Raw genomic sequence first — 15,361 nt, forward strand, 5'->3', positions numbered from 1 at the left:
GATCTGATTCCTATGCATACCATCAGGTGAAGTCCATGTGTATAACTTACTCTTGTTAATACAGAACATGTCTGTCAGTTTGCTGTACTGAGGCAATTTGTGGATTGCTGTGATACTAAAATCTATGCCACCAGTGTGTCTAATATCAAAAGGCTCACTCGTGGTGGACACGTTTTAACAGAGCTCCAAGTTAAGACAAACAAGGAAACAGGATTGTTCTTTTGTCAGTACACAGGATATTCAGTATTCTTCAACACTACAAATCAAAGATATTCATTCTTCTTTTGCCATGCTTATTCACTGTCCAACTTCCAAATGCATAGGAGGTAATATAAAGTCACATATTTTTATTCTGTCTCATCATTATAATAAAAAAATACTAGAAAATTCATATGGGATATGGGTCTAAAAAAACCACCGTATAAGAGAAAACACTATGTAAGATAATTGCATGCTACTTCTGATGGTATTATCATTGTTAGGTGCTATGAAGTAGGAGTCAAGTCAGAATTGTCATTCTTGCTCTTAGGCACTTTAGTCAGGTTGCTGGCAGCAAATTTCCCCCATATTCATATTCATATTCATTTAAAGAAATAACATGAGCAAGAGCCTCTGGTGATGAAGGAAGAAGTTCAAGCTGCTTTGAAGGAAATAGGTAAAAAACAAGGCCCCAGGAATCGATGGTATACCAATTGATGTATTTCAGCTAACAGATGCTGCCCTGGATGTGCTCACCAAGTTGTGCCAAGAAATCTGGAGAATAACCACTTGGCCAACTAACTGGAAGAGAGCTATATTTGTTCCCATTCCAAAGAACGGTGACCCAGCCGAGTGTGGAAACTACAGAACAGTGTCATTGATTTCACATGCAAGCCACATTCTACTGAAGATCATCCAAAAACTATTAGAACTGCACATCAGCAGAGAACTGCCGGAAGTCCAGGCTGGGTTTAGAAGGGGTCATGGTACTAGGGATATTGTAGCTGATGTAGATGGATCTTAGCTGAAAGCAGGGAATACCAGAAGAAGGTATATTTGTGTTTCATTGATTATGCAAAGGTATTTGACTGTGTGGATCATAACAGACTGTGGTTGACTCTGAGAAGAATGGGAATCCCAGAACATTTGATCATGCAAATGTGAAACCTATACTTGGACCAAGAGGTAGTCGCCAAACAGAGCAGGGAAACAAAATTGGGAAATGTGTACACCAGGGATGTGTTCTATCTCCACACCTTTTCAACCTGTATGCAGAACAAATTATCCGAGAGTCTGGGCTCTATGAGGAGAAGTGTGGCATCAGGATTGGTGCAAGATCTATTAACAACCTGCGTTATGCAGACAACACAACCCTGCTTATTGAAACTGAGGAGGACCTGATGCACTTGCTGCAGAGGGTCAAAGACTGTAGCCTTCAGTATGGATTGAGGCTCAATATCAAGAAGACAAAGATTCTCACCACTGGACCAATTGGCAGCATCAGGATGGATGGTGAAGAGATTGAGATTGTTAACAACTTTAGTCTGCTTGGCTCCATGATCAACACTCTTGGCACCAGTAGCCAGGGAATCAAAAAATGTATTGCAATGGGAAAGTGTGCTATAAGGGACCTTGCCAGGGTACTGGAGAGCAATGGTGTCACTCTGGAGACTAAGGTGTGTCTAATACAGGCTATGGTCTTTGCAGTCACTTGTTATGCATCAGAGAGTTGGACAATGACTAGGGAGGATAGAAGGAGAATCAATACCTTTGAACTTTGGTGCTGGAGAAGAGTATTGAATATACCACGGACTGTCAAGAAAACAAACAGATTCATCCTGCAGAGGGTAAAACCAGGCTGCTCCTTGGAGGCAAGGATTCTGGGGCTTTGTCTGACATACTTTGGACATGTTGTAAGGAGAGACAGGTCATTGGAGAAGGACATCATGCTTGGGAGGGTGGAGGGACAGTTTAGGAGGGGAAGACCCTCTAGGAGGTGGATTGATTCAGTGACTGGGGTGATGGGGATGGCTGTGTCAGAGGCAGTGGGACTGGCCCAGGTTAGAGCAGTGTTTAGGGCTGCTCTTCATAGGGTTGCTATGAGTCGTAAGCGCCTCGACTGCATGTAACAACGACAACATAACTCTTTGAGTTGTGGTGTTGAAGAAGAGTACTGAAAAGAACAAACAGGTATGTCTTCGGTTAAGTGGAGCCAGAGTGCTCCTTGGAGGCAAAGATGGCAAAGCTTTATCTTTCATACTCTGTATATGTAGTTAGGTGAGACAATTCCCTGGAAAAGAATATAATGCTTAGAAAGATACAGTGTCAGCAAAGGGAAGAAAATCCCCAACAAGATGGATTGACACCGTGACTTCAGCAATAGAATGTGTCAAAGATGATGAGGATGGCACAGGATAGGGCAGGTTTCAGGTCAAATGGGTCTATAAGAATTATACTCAGTTCAACAGCACCTAACAATGACAATCTTTATCCTTAGACTCATTCCCAATCTTTAGCTTCAGTATCTCTATAATCTCAAATAATTTTCTTTCCAATGAGCACATGGGAAGAGTAAAAGTAATGTACTAGTTATGTTAGCTTTCACAATAGAATTTCTCATGCATTGTGAAAATACATATTACTAGTAAGATAATTCCAAAAAGGGAAAGGGAGAAAGAAGGGGGACTGAGGGTGGGTGGGGAGAAATTTCAAAACCACATACTTTGGTAGGCAGAGCAAGGGGGATGAAGGATCAGGAAAGATCCAGTAAATACTTGAAAATGTCGGGTAATGATGGGCATGGATCAATGGTGATTAATTTTAGAAAACACAATGTATGGGAATGATAATGTGACACAAAGTGAATGGAGGAATGCATGAACACAATGTTTGTAAATAAAACACAATTTCTATTTTGTATGTAAACCAATATAAAATTAAAAATATACTTTCTCTTTTTAAAATTATCTCATTTTTTAAAAGCTATAACAAAAATGGTTTCATATAGGTTAGAAAAAATGAGCAACCTCCTGCAAAGATTTATATCCTTGGAAACTTAATTGAGTGCTATGAGTGGAATTGACTTCACCACCATGAAAGAATGAGAGATTACATAGAATCATTAAATGGAGATAACAAATGATGTTTTAGAATTAAAAATTAGTTTTTAATAATCAGTTTATGTATAGAAATATATGGCTTGGACAAGTACCTTTTTTACAAATATTTTATCTTTTCAGTAACTTAGGAAAGACTGAAGAGCAATAACCTTTAAAAAAAACCCCACATGCATTTTAATTGATTTATTTTTTACATTTTAACCAAGAAAACTAGTTATTCATTTGCCTTTATGACTATTCATTAGAACGCAGGAAACCTAATAGCAGACTCTGAAAAAGAGTAAGAAGAAAAAAGAACCAATTCTAACTGTTCCTTTCACTGACATTCTGTGTATATTTTTTCTAAGAAAATTCAAACCAGAAAGACAAAGGACATTAGTGAAAACCTAATACCACTTGACCTAGTCACATTAGCCCTGGGCATAAAAAAGATATAAATTTCAAAGACGACAAAAAGCAAAAGATTTGTACAATGAGCAGCCAAAGGGTAATAGTTTCCACTTTCTGCTCCTACTTAGAGTCTAACTGGACAGAGAAAGTCGTCTGAAGTTGGAGGGTCTAAGTTTGAACTGCAGTGAACCAAACTTAAAACACTCATTATGTTCTCATAAAAAGAAGAAATCAGGATAAACAAGTATTTCAAATAATATATACTAAATATCATTCTTCATGTGTAGTTCATTTGTTGGAAAGAAAGCATATGGGCACAATCTGGTGATGAAAGTAGCAGAAATAAAAGTAAAAATATATAATTTTAAAGCCAATTTGTCAAGTACGGCAATTGGGGTTACTGTCAGGTTTACAATACAAAGTCACCCATATTTTCATTCTATTTCATCATTATAATAATTAAAAAAACCCTAAAACAAAAGCCTGTTAAAACTTTGAATTTAACAAAATTCAAACGGGATATGGGTCTAAAAAAGCCAGCGCCGAAGTGATAACACTATGTCAGATGACTGCATTCTACTGCTGATGGTATTATCACTGTTAAGTGCTGTGGAGTTAGCTCTGACTCACAGTAATCCTATGTTTAACAGAATGAAGTGCTGACTAACCCTGAGCCATCCTCATAATCTCTATTGTGCATAGACTCGTCGTTGCAGTCACTGCATCAGTGCATCTCGTTGAGGTTCATCTCCTGTGCTGACCTTCTACTCGGCCAACTATGATGCCTTTCTCCAGGGACTGGTCCCTCCGGATAACTGCCCAAAGCATGTGTGACGAAGTCTCACCATCCTTACTTCTAATGAACACTATGGTGTACTCATTCCAAGACAGATTTGTTCGTTCTTTTGGTAACCCATTGTTCCGTAATCCTCAGCAACCACTCAGCTGCATGATATTTATTCTCCTTTCTTCTTCCTTATTTTCATTGTCCAACCTTCATATTCATATAAAGCAATCAGAACTGAGGCACAAATGGAATTTTGTACACCAGTGTTCACCATCACAAGAACTTGGAAACAGCCCAAATGTCCAACCACAGATGAATGGATTGAGGAATTATGGTACATTCAGACAATGGAATACTACGCAGGATACAGAAGCAATAATTTTGTAAATTATTACCTAACTTGGGAGGGACTGGAGAGCATTATGTTGAGTGAACTAACTCAGTCCCACAAGGATAAATATTGTATAAAACTATTATTGTAAAATGAGTATAAGGATCCAGGATGGGTGGGAGAGTCTGGAAGCAGAGGGATGTGGATGTGTGGGGGAAGGGAGGATTAATCATTGGGTTGTACAATTTGATGAGTGAGTTGGTGAAGGAAATTGAAAGAATTTGTTCAAATTTTATTTAAATTTTGTAAATAAACTTGTAGAAAAAATTAAAATTAAATCTAAAAAAATGCCATGGGTATGATCAGGTATATTTTAATCTTCGAAGTGACAACCTTGCTCACGAGCACTTTAAAGACATCCTTGGCAGTAGATTTGTCAAAATCCCAGAAAGTACATATTCAAATAAAAAGCAGTGTTATTAAAATATTTAAAATAGCATGTACAATAGTTCTACTTGTTTGTTTTGTTCATGTAGACAAACTTAAAAGACAAAGTTCATACAGTCTTGTAAGTTCTTTCAGTGTAAGGCTGTATATTACTCATTTTTGTACACCCTAAGATAGTACTTACTGTTTTAAATCTGTTCTAATTCATTGTGATCCTACACCAAAGTTTTGAGGCAATAAACCTTTACAGGTGGAGACTGTCATAGTTCTCCCCTTATAACTGGAATAAAGTCACTGACCTATCACATTATGCCAGTTTTATGTTAATTTCATTAAACACATTCATTTAATATAGTTGAAAAGTTATTTCTATAATACAAACTAATGACTCAATGATTTATCTTTTATACCCAAAACATAGCTTGAAATTTTATTTTTAATTTTATTTTCTGCCTGGTAAATATTCTGAATAGATCCAGTGGATTTGTAGAGGGTTCAAATTTACTTAAACAGTGTTATCTGATGTCGCTGGCTCTGAGAATAAATGTCTGTTTAAATATTCATGAATTTTCATATTTTAGATTTTAAAAGAATTTAAGAAAATTTTGAATGCAGATTCAATCTTCAATTTTTCAAAATTTAATAGATAAAATCATTGGAGCATGCACCTTAGAGAACAGAAACAAATATGGAAAGAGAAAGTTAATTTTAGATGTATTTTAAATAAATACATATGCATTAAAACCAGTGTCCTTGTTCACTTATTTTGCAAGAATTGGAGAATTCAGAAGAGGAACTTCTTATTAAAGGTGGTTCCGTTCCCCTATTCCATGTGCCTTTGATGAACAAATTAACCCTGTTAGAGTGAATAGATCTCAATGAAATTATTAAACTGAGGGATATACACACAGATAGTGCTCCTGTTTTGGTTTTAGACAGTTATTCTCTACAACGATCCAGATGTTTGGTGGTCTCAAATGCATCTTCTGTAGCAGGTACCCATTTCAATTTACTGTTAAGATATTTTTTTAAGTGTTACTTTATATCCTTAGGGAAATCAAATTTAAATCAATCTTAACAGTTACAAAAAAGACATGCAAGTTGAGAGCAGTTTAAAAATCGTTCTTCCAGGCCTTAATAAGTACCATTTGAGAGAATGAGACATCCTTCTGAATTAAATTAACTACCTCCTGCATTTTTCAAGGGCTATATTCTTTACAAATATAAACAAACTACCAAGAGAACTCTCTATAAGTGCACCTTTGAGCTGAAACAAAATGAAAACAATTGACAACTAATATTCTACTATTTTAGGGGAAAAAGTTTTCTAATTCTCTAAAGCATTTTTATAACTTCATTTCATAATTTATTATGACACATTTTTATTAGGAAAAACTCAAAAGCTTATCTGGTTGTTTATGTTATTATATATTTATTTTATGCTATCATGTTCTGCATTTATTATTTAAGAAAAGTATTATTTTTTTACCTGTTTTGAGAGAGAGTAAGACATTGCAGTAAAGGCAGCCAATATGATGAAAATGCTTCTGCAGATGAAATGCTGTTATCATCCAAGTGTAACTCTCTTAGTAGGACATGATTCTCCAATGAGGGAACCTATATTAAAATTTGCTTCATCCATTAGACTAAAGAAATACTGCATGGTTTAACCAAATTAAAAAAAAATATTAAGCCCACTAAAATAATCAACAGCAACTTTACAGTAAATTGAATATCAAAATCAAAGCACGATATACTTTGAATAAATAAAATTTTAATATATGTTTATAATACTTTAATTAGTTCTTTTATAGAAAACAATGATTAACTATAATTAGAATTATTGAATTAGAATTATTAGAATAAACTTGAGTCCATTAATGTACTGAAATAAGAATGAGAAGTCTTCATTTAATATTTTTTCATATTATAGAAATGTTAGTAAATTACATTTACTTATAAAATATAACTGTGCGACTGTGTTGAACATTTTTCTTTTTTAAAATCATTTTGTTTTACAGTGGTGTGCATATGAAATTTGTATACAGTATGTTTCACACTGTGCTTCATTCACACTGTTTTTAAAATAGAAAAGTATTCAGTCAAGTAAATCCTATCAAATGTAGGTGATGAGGGGGAAAAACCCAAAAAGCTCAATTATTCCACTTTTTAAAAAAATTTATATTTTTACCAAAGTGTATAATCACAGAAACCAACTAATCCAAAGCAATTACCTCACTTAGATAATTTCCCTTTAGCTTCAAAATCTGAAGTAATCCACAATTTTCAATGCCCTCAACTTGAGTCAGATGATTATATGAGCAATCCAGGTATATAACTGTAGGAGTATCAGAAAGACCTTTGGTGCTAATTAACTGATTGTGGTCCAGAATTAGTTGCTGAAGATTTTTCAAAGATTCTAAACCTCCTGGGGGAAAAGAAAAAATAAATCAAGATTACTTGTTTCATAGTCTTCTAGAATCTAAAAGGGCATTTCTTTTTTTCTTCGGTTACATCTGTATACAATTACAAATGAAGACTTATCTCAAATTTTTACTGAAATTTCTCACCTGAAAAGCATTATCATTAAACTTGAACCTACAGTATATATTTTTGAATGACATAGTGATGTTTCAACTGAAAAGTCAACAATATAGTAAAAGATATATACTAAGAGGAGACTACATGGTTTTGCTTTCAAGTAGGAATTCAATGTAAGAGACAGAAAATATTTGTTTTTAAAATGTTTCCAACTCAGTTTCAAGGTCTTTGAATTCTGAATCTTTGCTTAAGGTTTTATTGGTATCACCAAAATATTTACCTTCAAGTATCAAAAGTAGACATTCTCATAACAGAACAAATTAATTATTAGCCTATTCTTCAGATATTTCAAGATTGTCCTAAGTGGCTCTTTCTCTGCCCATATAAATGATAAAATAAATATGATGCTATATAATGCACATTAAAGCAGGTTTAGGAACCTTACTTACATAGCTCAGTGCTAACAAAAAACCAAGAAAGTTGTTTAAAGAAGTTATCAGAAGTTAGTATTGGAAATAGACACTGAAGAAGTCTATAAAAGTGTATAAATGATATTGAAAAAAATCTAGATTCTATACTAGACTAGTGTATCCTATCTAAACTGATGTTCTTAGATGCTGTCAAGTTGAGTAGAACTCACAACCCCAACAACCACAGATCTGAACTCTCTCCTATCCTGTGCCAAGCTCACACAGTGTCTGACACGTTCTAGCTCATTGCTGAAGTCAGTGTGTCAAATCATCTGGTTGACGGTCTTCCTCTACTTTGCTACTCATCCCCTTTCCAAGCAAAATGCCCTTCTCCGAGGTATATACCATTTTCGTAGCAACATGCCAAAGTATCTGAGATGAAGCTTTGTCATCCTTGCTTCCAAGGAACACCCTAGTTGCACTTTCTCCAGGACATATCTGTTCTTTTGGAAGTCCATGGGATATTCAGTACTCTGCTCCAACACCACAGTGCAAAGGCATCACTTTTTTTTTTTCTCTCATTCTCATTCACTGTTCTGCTTTCAGCAGCATAGCAAGTAACTGGAAAGATTGTTCTGCAGGCTTTCTTGCAGGAGACTGTAATACATTTCCTGATCTCCTGACGACAATCTTATTTTATAAATAAAAAATGTATAGAATCTGAAAATATAGGTTAAGATCTAGAGTAAATAGTGACAAAAGGAACACCCTCAGTGAGGATTATAGGAGTCACTAAAGCTAAATCTTGGAGACTCTAGTTTTATTCTGATTTTTTGTCAGAATCCCTCAAAATATTTATCATACTGTAAAAAATATATTTGAAAGTAAGCTAATAGTTAATTTTTAAAAGATTAAATTATTTTAACATATTTTAATTAAAATTTTATTCTGAAATACAAAACTTGTTCTTATAATTATATATTATATTCTAGGGAGGGACGTTGGCTTTTATTAAGGATGAAGAAATAATAGAAAGAATCAAGTAACATCAAGACCTCAAAGGAAGACTTAATTCTGGAACATATTTTAAAAATTAAATCATAGTTATGAGTATACTCTAAAAATATTTTTTAAGAACATAATTCTAGAAAATTTTCTTTTTAAAATGATGGATGTCTAATAATTCTGCTCAAATAAAACAAATTAATATTATACATACTCGATGGCACATGACAACATTATACATAAATATTTCTAATAAAAATAATGCTTTTGTGTTAAAATTATTTTTTCTAATACAGAGGAAAATATATTACATCAAAGAGAAGTAGGTAAATGCTTGTTAGACTAGTAGAATAACTATTCAGCCAGTAATCTCACATTTTTAAGTTTTATATAGAATAAATATATTAGCATTTTACTTTCTATAAAACAGAAATTATGACAAATAAAATAATCATCCAGGATTATCAGAGAATAAAATTGCCTTACCAAATTTTCACTAAATTAATAGTAGGTCATTTAAAATAACAATAGGTCAATATCTAGGAAATATAATTACATTACATTATGTTGTTGTTGATTGCCTTCAAGTTGAGCATGACTCATAGTGACCCTATGAGCAAAAGGCCTGAAGCCTTTGTATGATTATTGTCATTTATCAAAGCTTACAGAGTTTCCAGAGGCATGTTGTTTAGGAAGGGGATGCCACTCGTGATTCCAAATATAATAACAAATACGTGATTACTTCAACGCACTCTCTACAGTGCATTATATTTACATAGTAAATACTTCAGGACTTAGTATACCTTATAATTAGATCTAATAAATATAGATTAACTGATAAAAAGATATAAAGAACAGTCAATTTAGAAGTAAATACTTATGTAAATTAGTAATTATATAAAAATAATATGTCGACCACTTGGCCAACTGACTGGAAGAGATCGATATTTGTTCCTATCCCAAAGAAAGGTGACCCAACAGAATGTGGAAACTACAGAACAATCTCACTGATTTTACATGCAAGCAAGATTTTACTGAAGATTATCCAAAAACGACTGGAACAGCACATCAACAGAGAACTACCAGAAGTCCAGGATGGGTTTAGAAGGGGTCGTGGTACTAGGGATATTGTTGCTGATGTTAGATGGATCTTGGCTGAAAGCAGGGAATACCAGAGGAATGTCTATCTGAGTTTCATTGACTATGCAAAGGCATTTGACTGTGTAGATCATAACAAACTATGGCTGACTCTGAGAAGAATGGGAATCCCAGAACACTTGATCATTCTAATGGGAAACTTATACTTGGACCAGGAGGCAGTCATCAGAACAGAGCAAGGGAACACTGCATGGTTCAAAATTGGGAAGGGCGTATGCCAGGAATGCAACCTATCTCCATACCTTTTCAACCTATATGCAGAACAGATTATCCGGGAGGCTGGGCTCTAGGAGGAGAAATGTGGGGTCAAGATTGGTGGACAATTTATCAACAACCTGCGTTATGCAGATGACACAACCCTGCTGGCTAAAACTGAAGAGGGCCTGAAGCGCCTGCTGGAGAGTGTCAAGGACTGCAGCCTACAATATGGATTGAGGCTCAATGTCAAGAAGACAAAGATTCTCACTACTGAACGAATTGGCAGCATCAGGATGGATGGTGAAGAGATTGAGATTGTACACAGCTTTAGTTTGCTTGGCTCTGTAGTCAACAGTCTTGGCACCAGCAGCCAGCAAATTAAAAGGTGCATTGCCATGGAAAGTCTGCTGTTAGGGACCTCTCCAAAGTACAATGGTGTCTCTCTGGAGACTAAGGTGCGTCTGATACACGCCATGGTCTTCGCAATCACTTGTTATGCATCAGAGAATTGGACAATGACCAAGGAGGATAGAAGGAGAATTGATGCCTTTGAGCTGTGGTGCTGGAGAAGAGTATTGAGAATACCATGGAGTGCTAGGAAAACAGACTTTTCCTGGAAAGGGTTAAACCGGGTGGCTCCTTGGAGGCAAGGATTCTGAGGCTCCGTCTAACATACTTTGGACATGTTGTGAGGAGAGACCAGTCCTTGGAGAGGGACATCATGCTTTGGAGGTGGAGGGACAGCGCAGGAGAGGAAGGCCCTCTATGAGGTGAATTAATTCAGTGACTGGGATAATTGGGATGGGAGTGTCAGAGACAGTGTGATTGGCACAGGACAGAGCGGAGTTTAGAGCTGTTGTACATAGGGTCGCTATGAGTCGCAAGCGACTCGATGGCACATAACAACAAACAAAACAACTTTTATTTAATGAAACGTTTTAAGCCATTAGATAAGTCAAATATTTGTAAAAAGCATGCACATTGCCCATAAGTTTTACAGTGATAATACAAAATACAGTTTTCTATTAAGTAATTTAGAATGGAGAAATAATTCTGCAAATCTTTTCAAGAATCACTCCAAAGGCAAAAATAAAATAGTAGGTAATACACCAGTGAAATATAAAAGATGTGGAAGAAAATGGTTTTCAACTGAATAGTGGCAACAGGTAATTTTTGTTGCATGTAAATTAAACTTCAATAAATAGTACCATAAAATTTTCCAAAAAAAAAAAAAAATACCAAACCAACTTGGAAGAGGTGGCCGAAACAGAAAATGCAGAACTGGGAGAGATACTACAAAAGGAAAGGAAAATGGGACTCAGAGATAAAGGAAGCAGTCATTGTGTATAAAAATATTATATATAACATATCTAAGGCATTTTTATTTTCATTAAATGTATTGCCAACAGTGTCAGGCAAAGTTCACCACAGTAAAAGGTGAAAAGGTGCTTTAGAAATGAAGCAGTTAATGACTTTCATGAAAAATGTCAATAGAATAAGCAAGATAGAAATCACAGTGGAAACAATGATTACTGAATATTTTATGGATTTGTTTTTTTTTTAATTGTGGCTTTAGTGAAAGTTTACAAAGAGATTGGCTTTTTATTCATTCAATTATGCTTATGTGCCCTCTTCCTCGCCCACAATTTGCTTTATAACTCATGTTCTCTTCCATATTGCTAATTGTCAAATAGTTCAGCAGACAAATGTTGGTGAAGATACAGGGATCAGAACTCTCTAACACAACTGACTGTTGTTGATTGTCATCAAGTCAAGCATAACTCATAGTGACCCTACGAAAAAAGGCCTGAAGCTTTTCTATAACTATCGTCCAAGTTCATATAGTTTCCGGAGGCATGTTGTTTAGGAAGTAGATGCCATGCCCGCTTCCAAACCTGTCTTAAAACTGGGAGCTTCACCAAACACTGCCCACAATGGGTAGCCATTATGGTGTTTGACACACCTATGGCACAGGTGTCCAGCATTAGACATTAGAGCAACTCCAAGTTACTTCAGTAGAGCAAATAGAACACTGCTGTGCCACTTTAAAGAATGTTCATCCCCAAATCAATTAACATTTGGCCCAAGTGCCACAGGCCCAAGGACACTACCACATTTTTAAATTCAGGCATGCCCAAATGCTACCCCCCAGCCCATCTGGCAAGTCTAATCTGCTGACACCCACTTGTAGACAAAAATATAGCCAAAAAACACCAAACATTCCATATGTGACCCTTGCCAAGATGCGAGAAGCCATCTTCCAGCTTCAATCCAATTCACAGGAGGAATGCAAAATTGTACAGTTTGGTGGTTCCTCAAAAATTTGGAGATAGAAACATTTGAACCAGCAATATCATTACCAGGAATATACTCTAATGAAAACAGAGTTGTGAGACAAATAGATGGCCGCACACCCATGTTAATCACAACATAAGTCACATTAGTGAAGAGACTGATGCAGCCCTAGTGACCATCAACAAACAAAAATATAAACTGGTACATTCACATAATGGAACATTATGCAACATAGAAAAATACTGAACTTGTAAAACATTACACAACATGGATGAGTCTGAAAGACATTGTGGTGAGTAAAATATCTCAATCACAGAACTTAAAATACTGCATAAGACAAGTGTTATCGAAAGAACAGTAGATAGGAGTGGGTGAAGGGAAAGACAGACTGGAAAGAATGGACACTGAGATATTTTCAATTTTATTTTTTTTATGGAGAAAAAGAAGCTTCAACATTCTTCAAATGGCTTACAAACCATATGCTGCGAGTTTCTCATTAGCTCCCTACATTTCTTCCCCTTCTGTAGCCCTTCCTCTTCCTAACATATGGTAGGTATATTTCCACCTTTGGGATTTGTTAGAAATAATTATTGTGGTTAACCAGATAGTAACAATGAAATAAAGTTATTTAGCAAATTTCATTTTTAAATTCATTTCAATTCTTTTGTAGAGAAATTAGAATAACTCTATTCAATAACTGTTAGGGTGGATTATCTCATGGAATAAGCATTTCCAACCTCAGAATAATGATCTAATATTTCTACAACTGGAAATCCTTAACACAGTAATATATCTACAACCACAGCCTATAGTAGTGGGCTAAGCATTATTTAAAATAAAAAAAAACAGGAAAATTAAATGTTTTTCAATAAGAGAATAATTCAATACGTATTGATACATAACTATGACCATAATAAATGAGTGTATATAAAAGCTAAATTGACTAAATAGGTCTTTAGCTGCTATTGTTGATGACTGAAGTTCACTTGATTTGGATTTATGATGAAGATATGTGTTAAAGGGCAGAACTGCTTCCCTGGGTTTTCTTGATTATTATTTACAGAAGAAGGTTCCCAAGTCTTTCCTTCCACAGTACTACTGGGTAGGTTTGAGCTGCCAACCTTTAGGTTAACAGTCATTTATGCCACCTATGGCAGTGTCCAGGTGTTCGGCTGAAAACTCAACTGAAACGTCAGTATGGAATCTCACACAGATTAACAGCCCTAGAAACCCGATGGGGTTCCCCTGTACTCCATGGCAATGAGCTTTTGCTTATAAGGGCCATTAGCTACTAAACCAAAGCAAACAAAACATCTCACTGCTGTGAAGTCAACAAGAATTTTCCATCGGGTTTTGCAGGCTATAAAAGCCTTTTGAAAGGACATCTTTCTCTTGTAGAGTTACTGGTGGATTCAAACACTGACCCTTTCCGTTGGTAGCTCAGCACGTTATAAACAAATTCACCAGGGCTTTTGCTTTTAGTTATTGTTGCTGTGTGGTGATGAGTTGGAACCAACTCATTTGACCCTCCAACAAATTTTCAGAGGCACAAGAGATTGTCCATCTTTCTCCTGCAGAGCAGCTGGTATATTCAAACCACATGCCTTTGAGTTGGCTGGCACCAAAATCCTTACCCCCTAGACTACCAGTATCCTACTGCTGTTGATGTGAGGTGCCTTCAAGTCAATTACAACTCACAGTCACAGTATAAACAAAGCATCTGAACCTTGTGCCATTCTCATGATATCCAACATACACTAATACATTGATAGTCACAATGTCAGTCTGTCTTATTGGGAGTTTTCTTCACTTTCTCTGACCCTCCACTTTTCTAAGTATGGGGTTTCTTCCCAGGACTTTCTCCCCCTCTTGATACCATGCTCAAAGCGTGTGAGACAAATTTTCACCATCTTTTAACCAGGTTGCCTCTAAGGAGCATCTTGGTTGCACTTCCTCCAACACAGACTTCTCTTTAGGCAGTCCATGAGATAAGTCAGTTCTCCTCCAACTACAGTGCAAAGGCATCTATTCTTCTGTAATCTCCATTCATTGTCACACTTTCAGATGCAAAAGAAGCAAGTGAAAAGGCCATGGCTTAGATCAGTCACACTTATTGGCTACTGTTGTTGTTATTAGGTGCTGTTGAGTCAAATAAGACTTAGTTACCCTATGAGCAACAGATCTGAATCCTGTCCTATCCTATTGCTCTAGTCACCATGTCAATTCATCTTGCTGGAGTATTCCTATCTTTCGCTGGCCTTCTATCTTTCCAAGCATGATATCCCTTTCCAAGGAACATCTTCTCCTAGCAACACGTCCAAAGTATGAAAGAAGAAACTATGCCATCCTTTCCTCCAAGGAATACTCTGGTTGTACCTCCTCTAAGACATTTTTTTTTTGCAGTCTATTCAGTATTCTTTCCCAATACCGTAACTCAGAGGCATCAATTCTACTGTCATTCTTATTCATTGCCCAGCAATCAGATGCACAGCAAGTGATTTAAAAGGGACCGTTGCCTTAATCAGGTACACCTTAGTCTTCAAGCTAACATTATTTCTCATCAGTATTTTGGAGAGGTCCTTAACAGAAGCCTTGTCCAAAGGACTATGCCTTCTGATCTTCAGATGGCTGGTTGTTGATTGTGAACTCAAGTAAGATGAAATAATTAAAAGTTTAAATCCTTTCTCCATCTATGATGATG

At 35.9% G+C, this 15,361-nt stretch overlaps 1 protein-coding gene across 1 annotated transcript in view; it reads right to left on the reverse strand.

Annotated features, from left to right (window-relative positions):
* Positions 1 to 15,361, reverse strand: part of LRRIQ1 (leucine-rich repeats and IQ motif containing 1) — a 267,992-nt gene that overhangs the window by 186,666 nt on the left and 65,965 nt on the right. Inside the window, 2 exon segments of the mRNA XM_006882532.1 lie at positions 6,543 to 6,670; positions 7,288 to 7,481. Of these exon segments, the coding sequence (XP_006882594.1) occupies positions 6,543 to 6,670; positions 7,288 to 7,481 (322 nt within the window).

This window comes from Elephantulus edwardii, unplaced genomic scaffold, assembly GCF_000299155.1.
Source record: "Elephantulus edwardii isolate Elephantulus edwardi_28Jun2011 unplaced genomic scaffold, EleEdw1.0 scaffold00021, whole genome shotgun sequence".
NCBI lineage: Eukaryota > Metazoa > Chordata > Mammalia > Macroscelidea > Macroscelididae > Elephantulus > Elephantulus edwardii.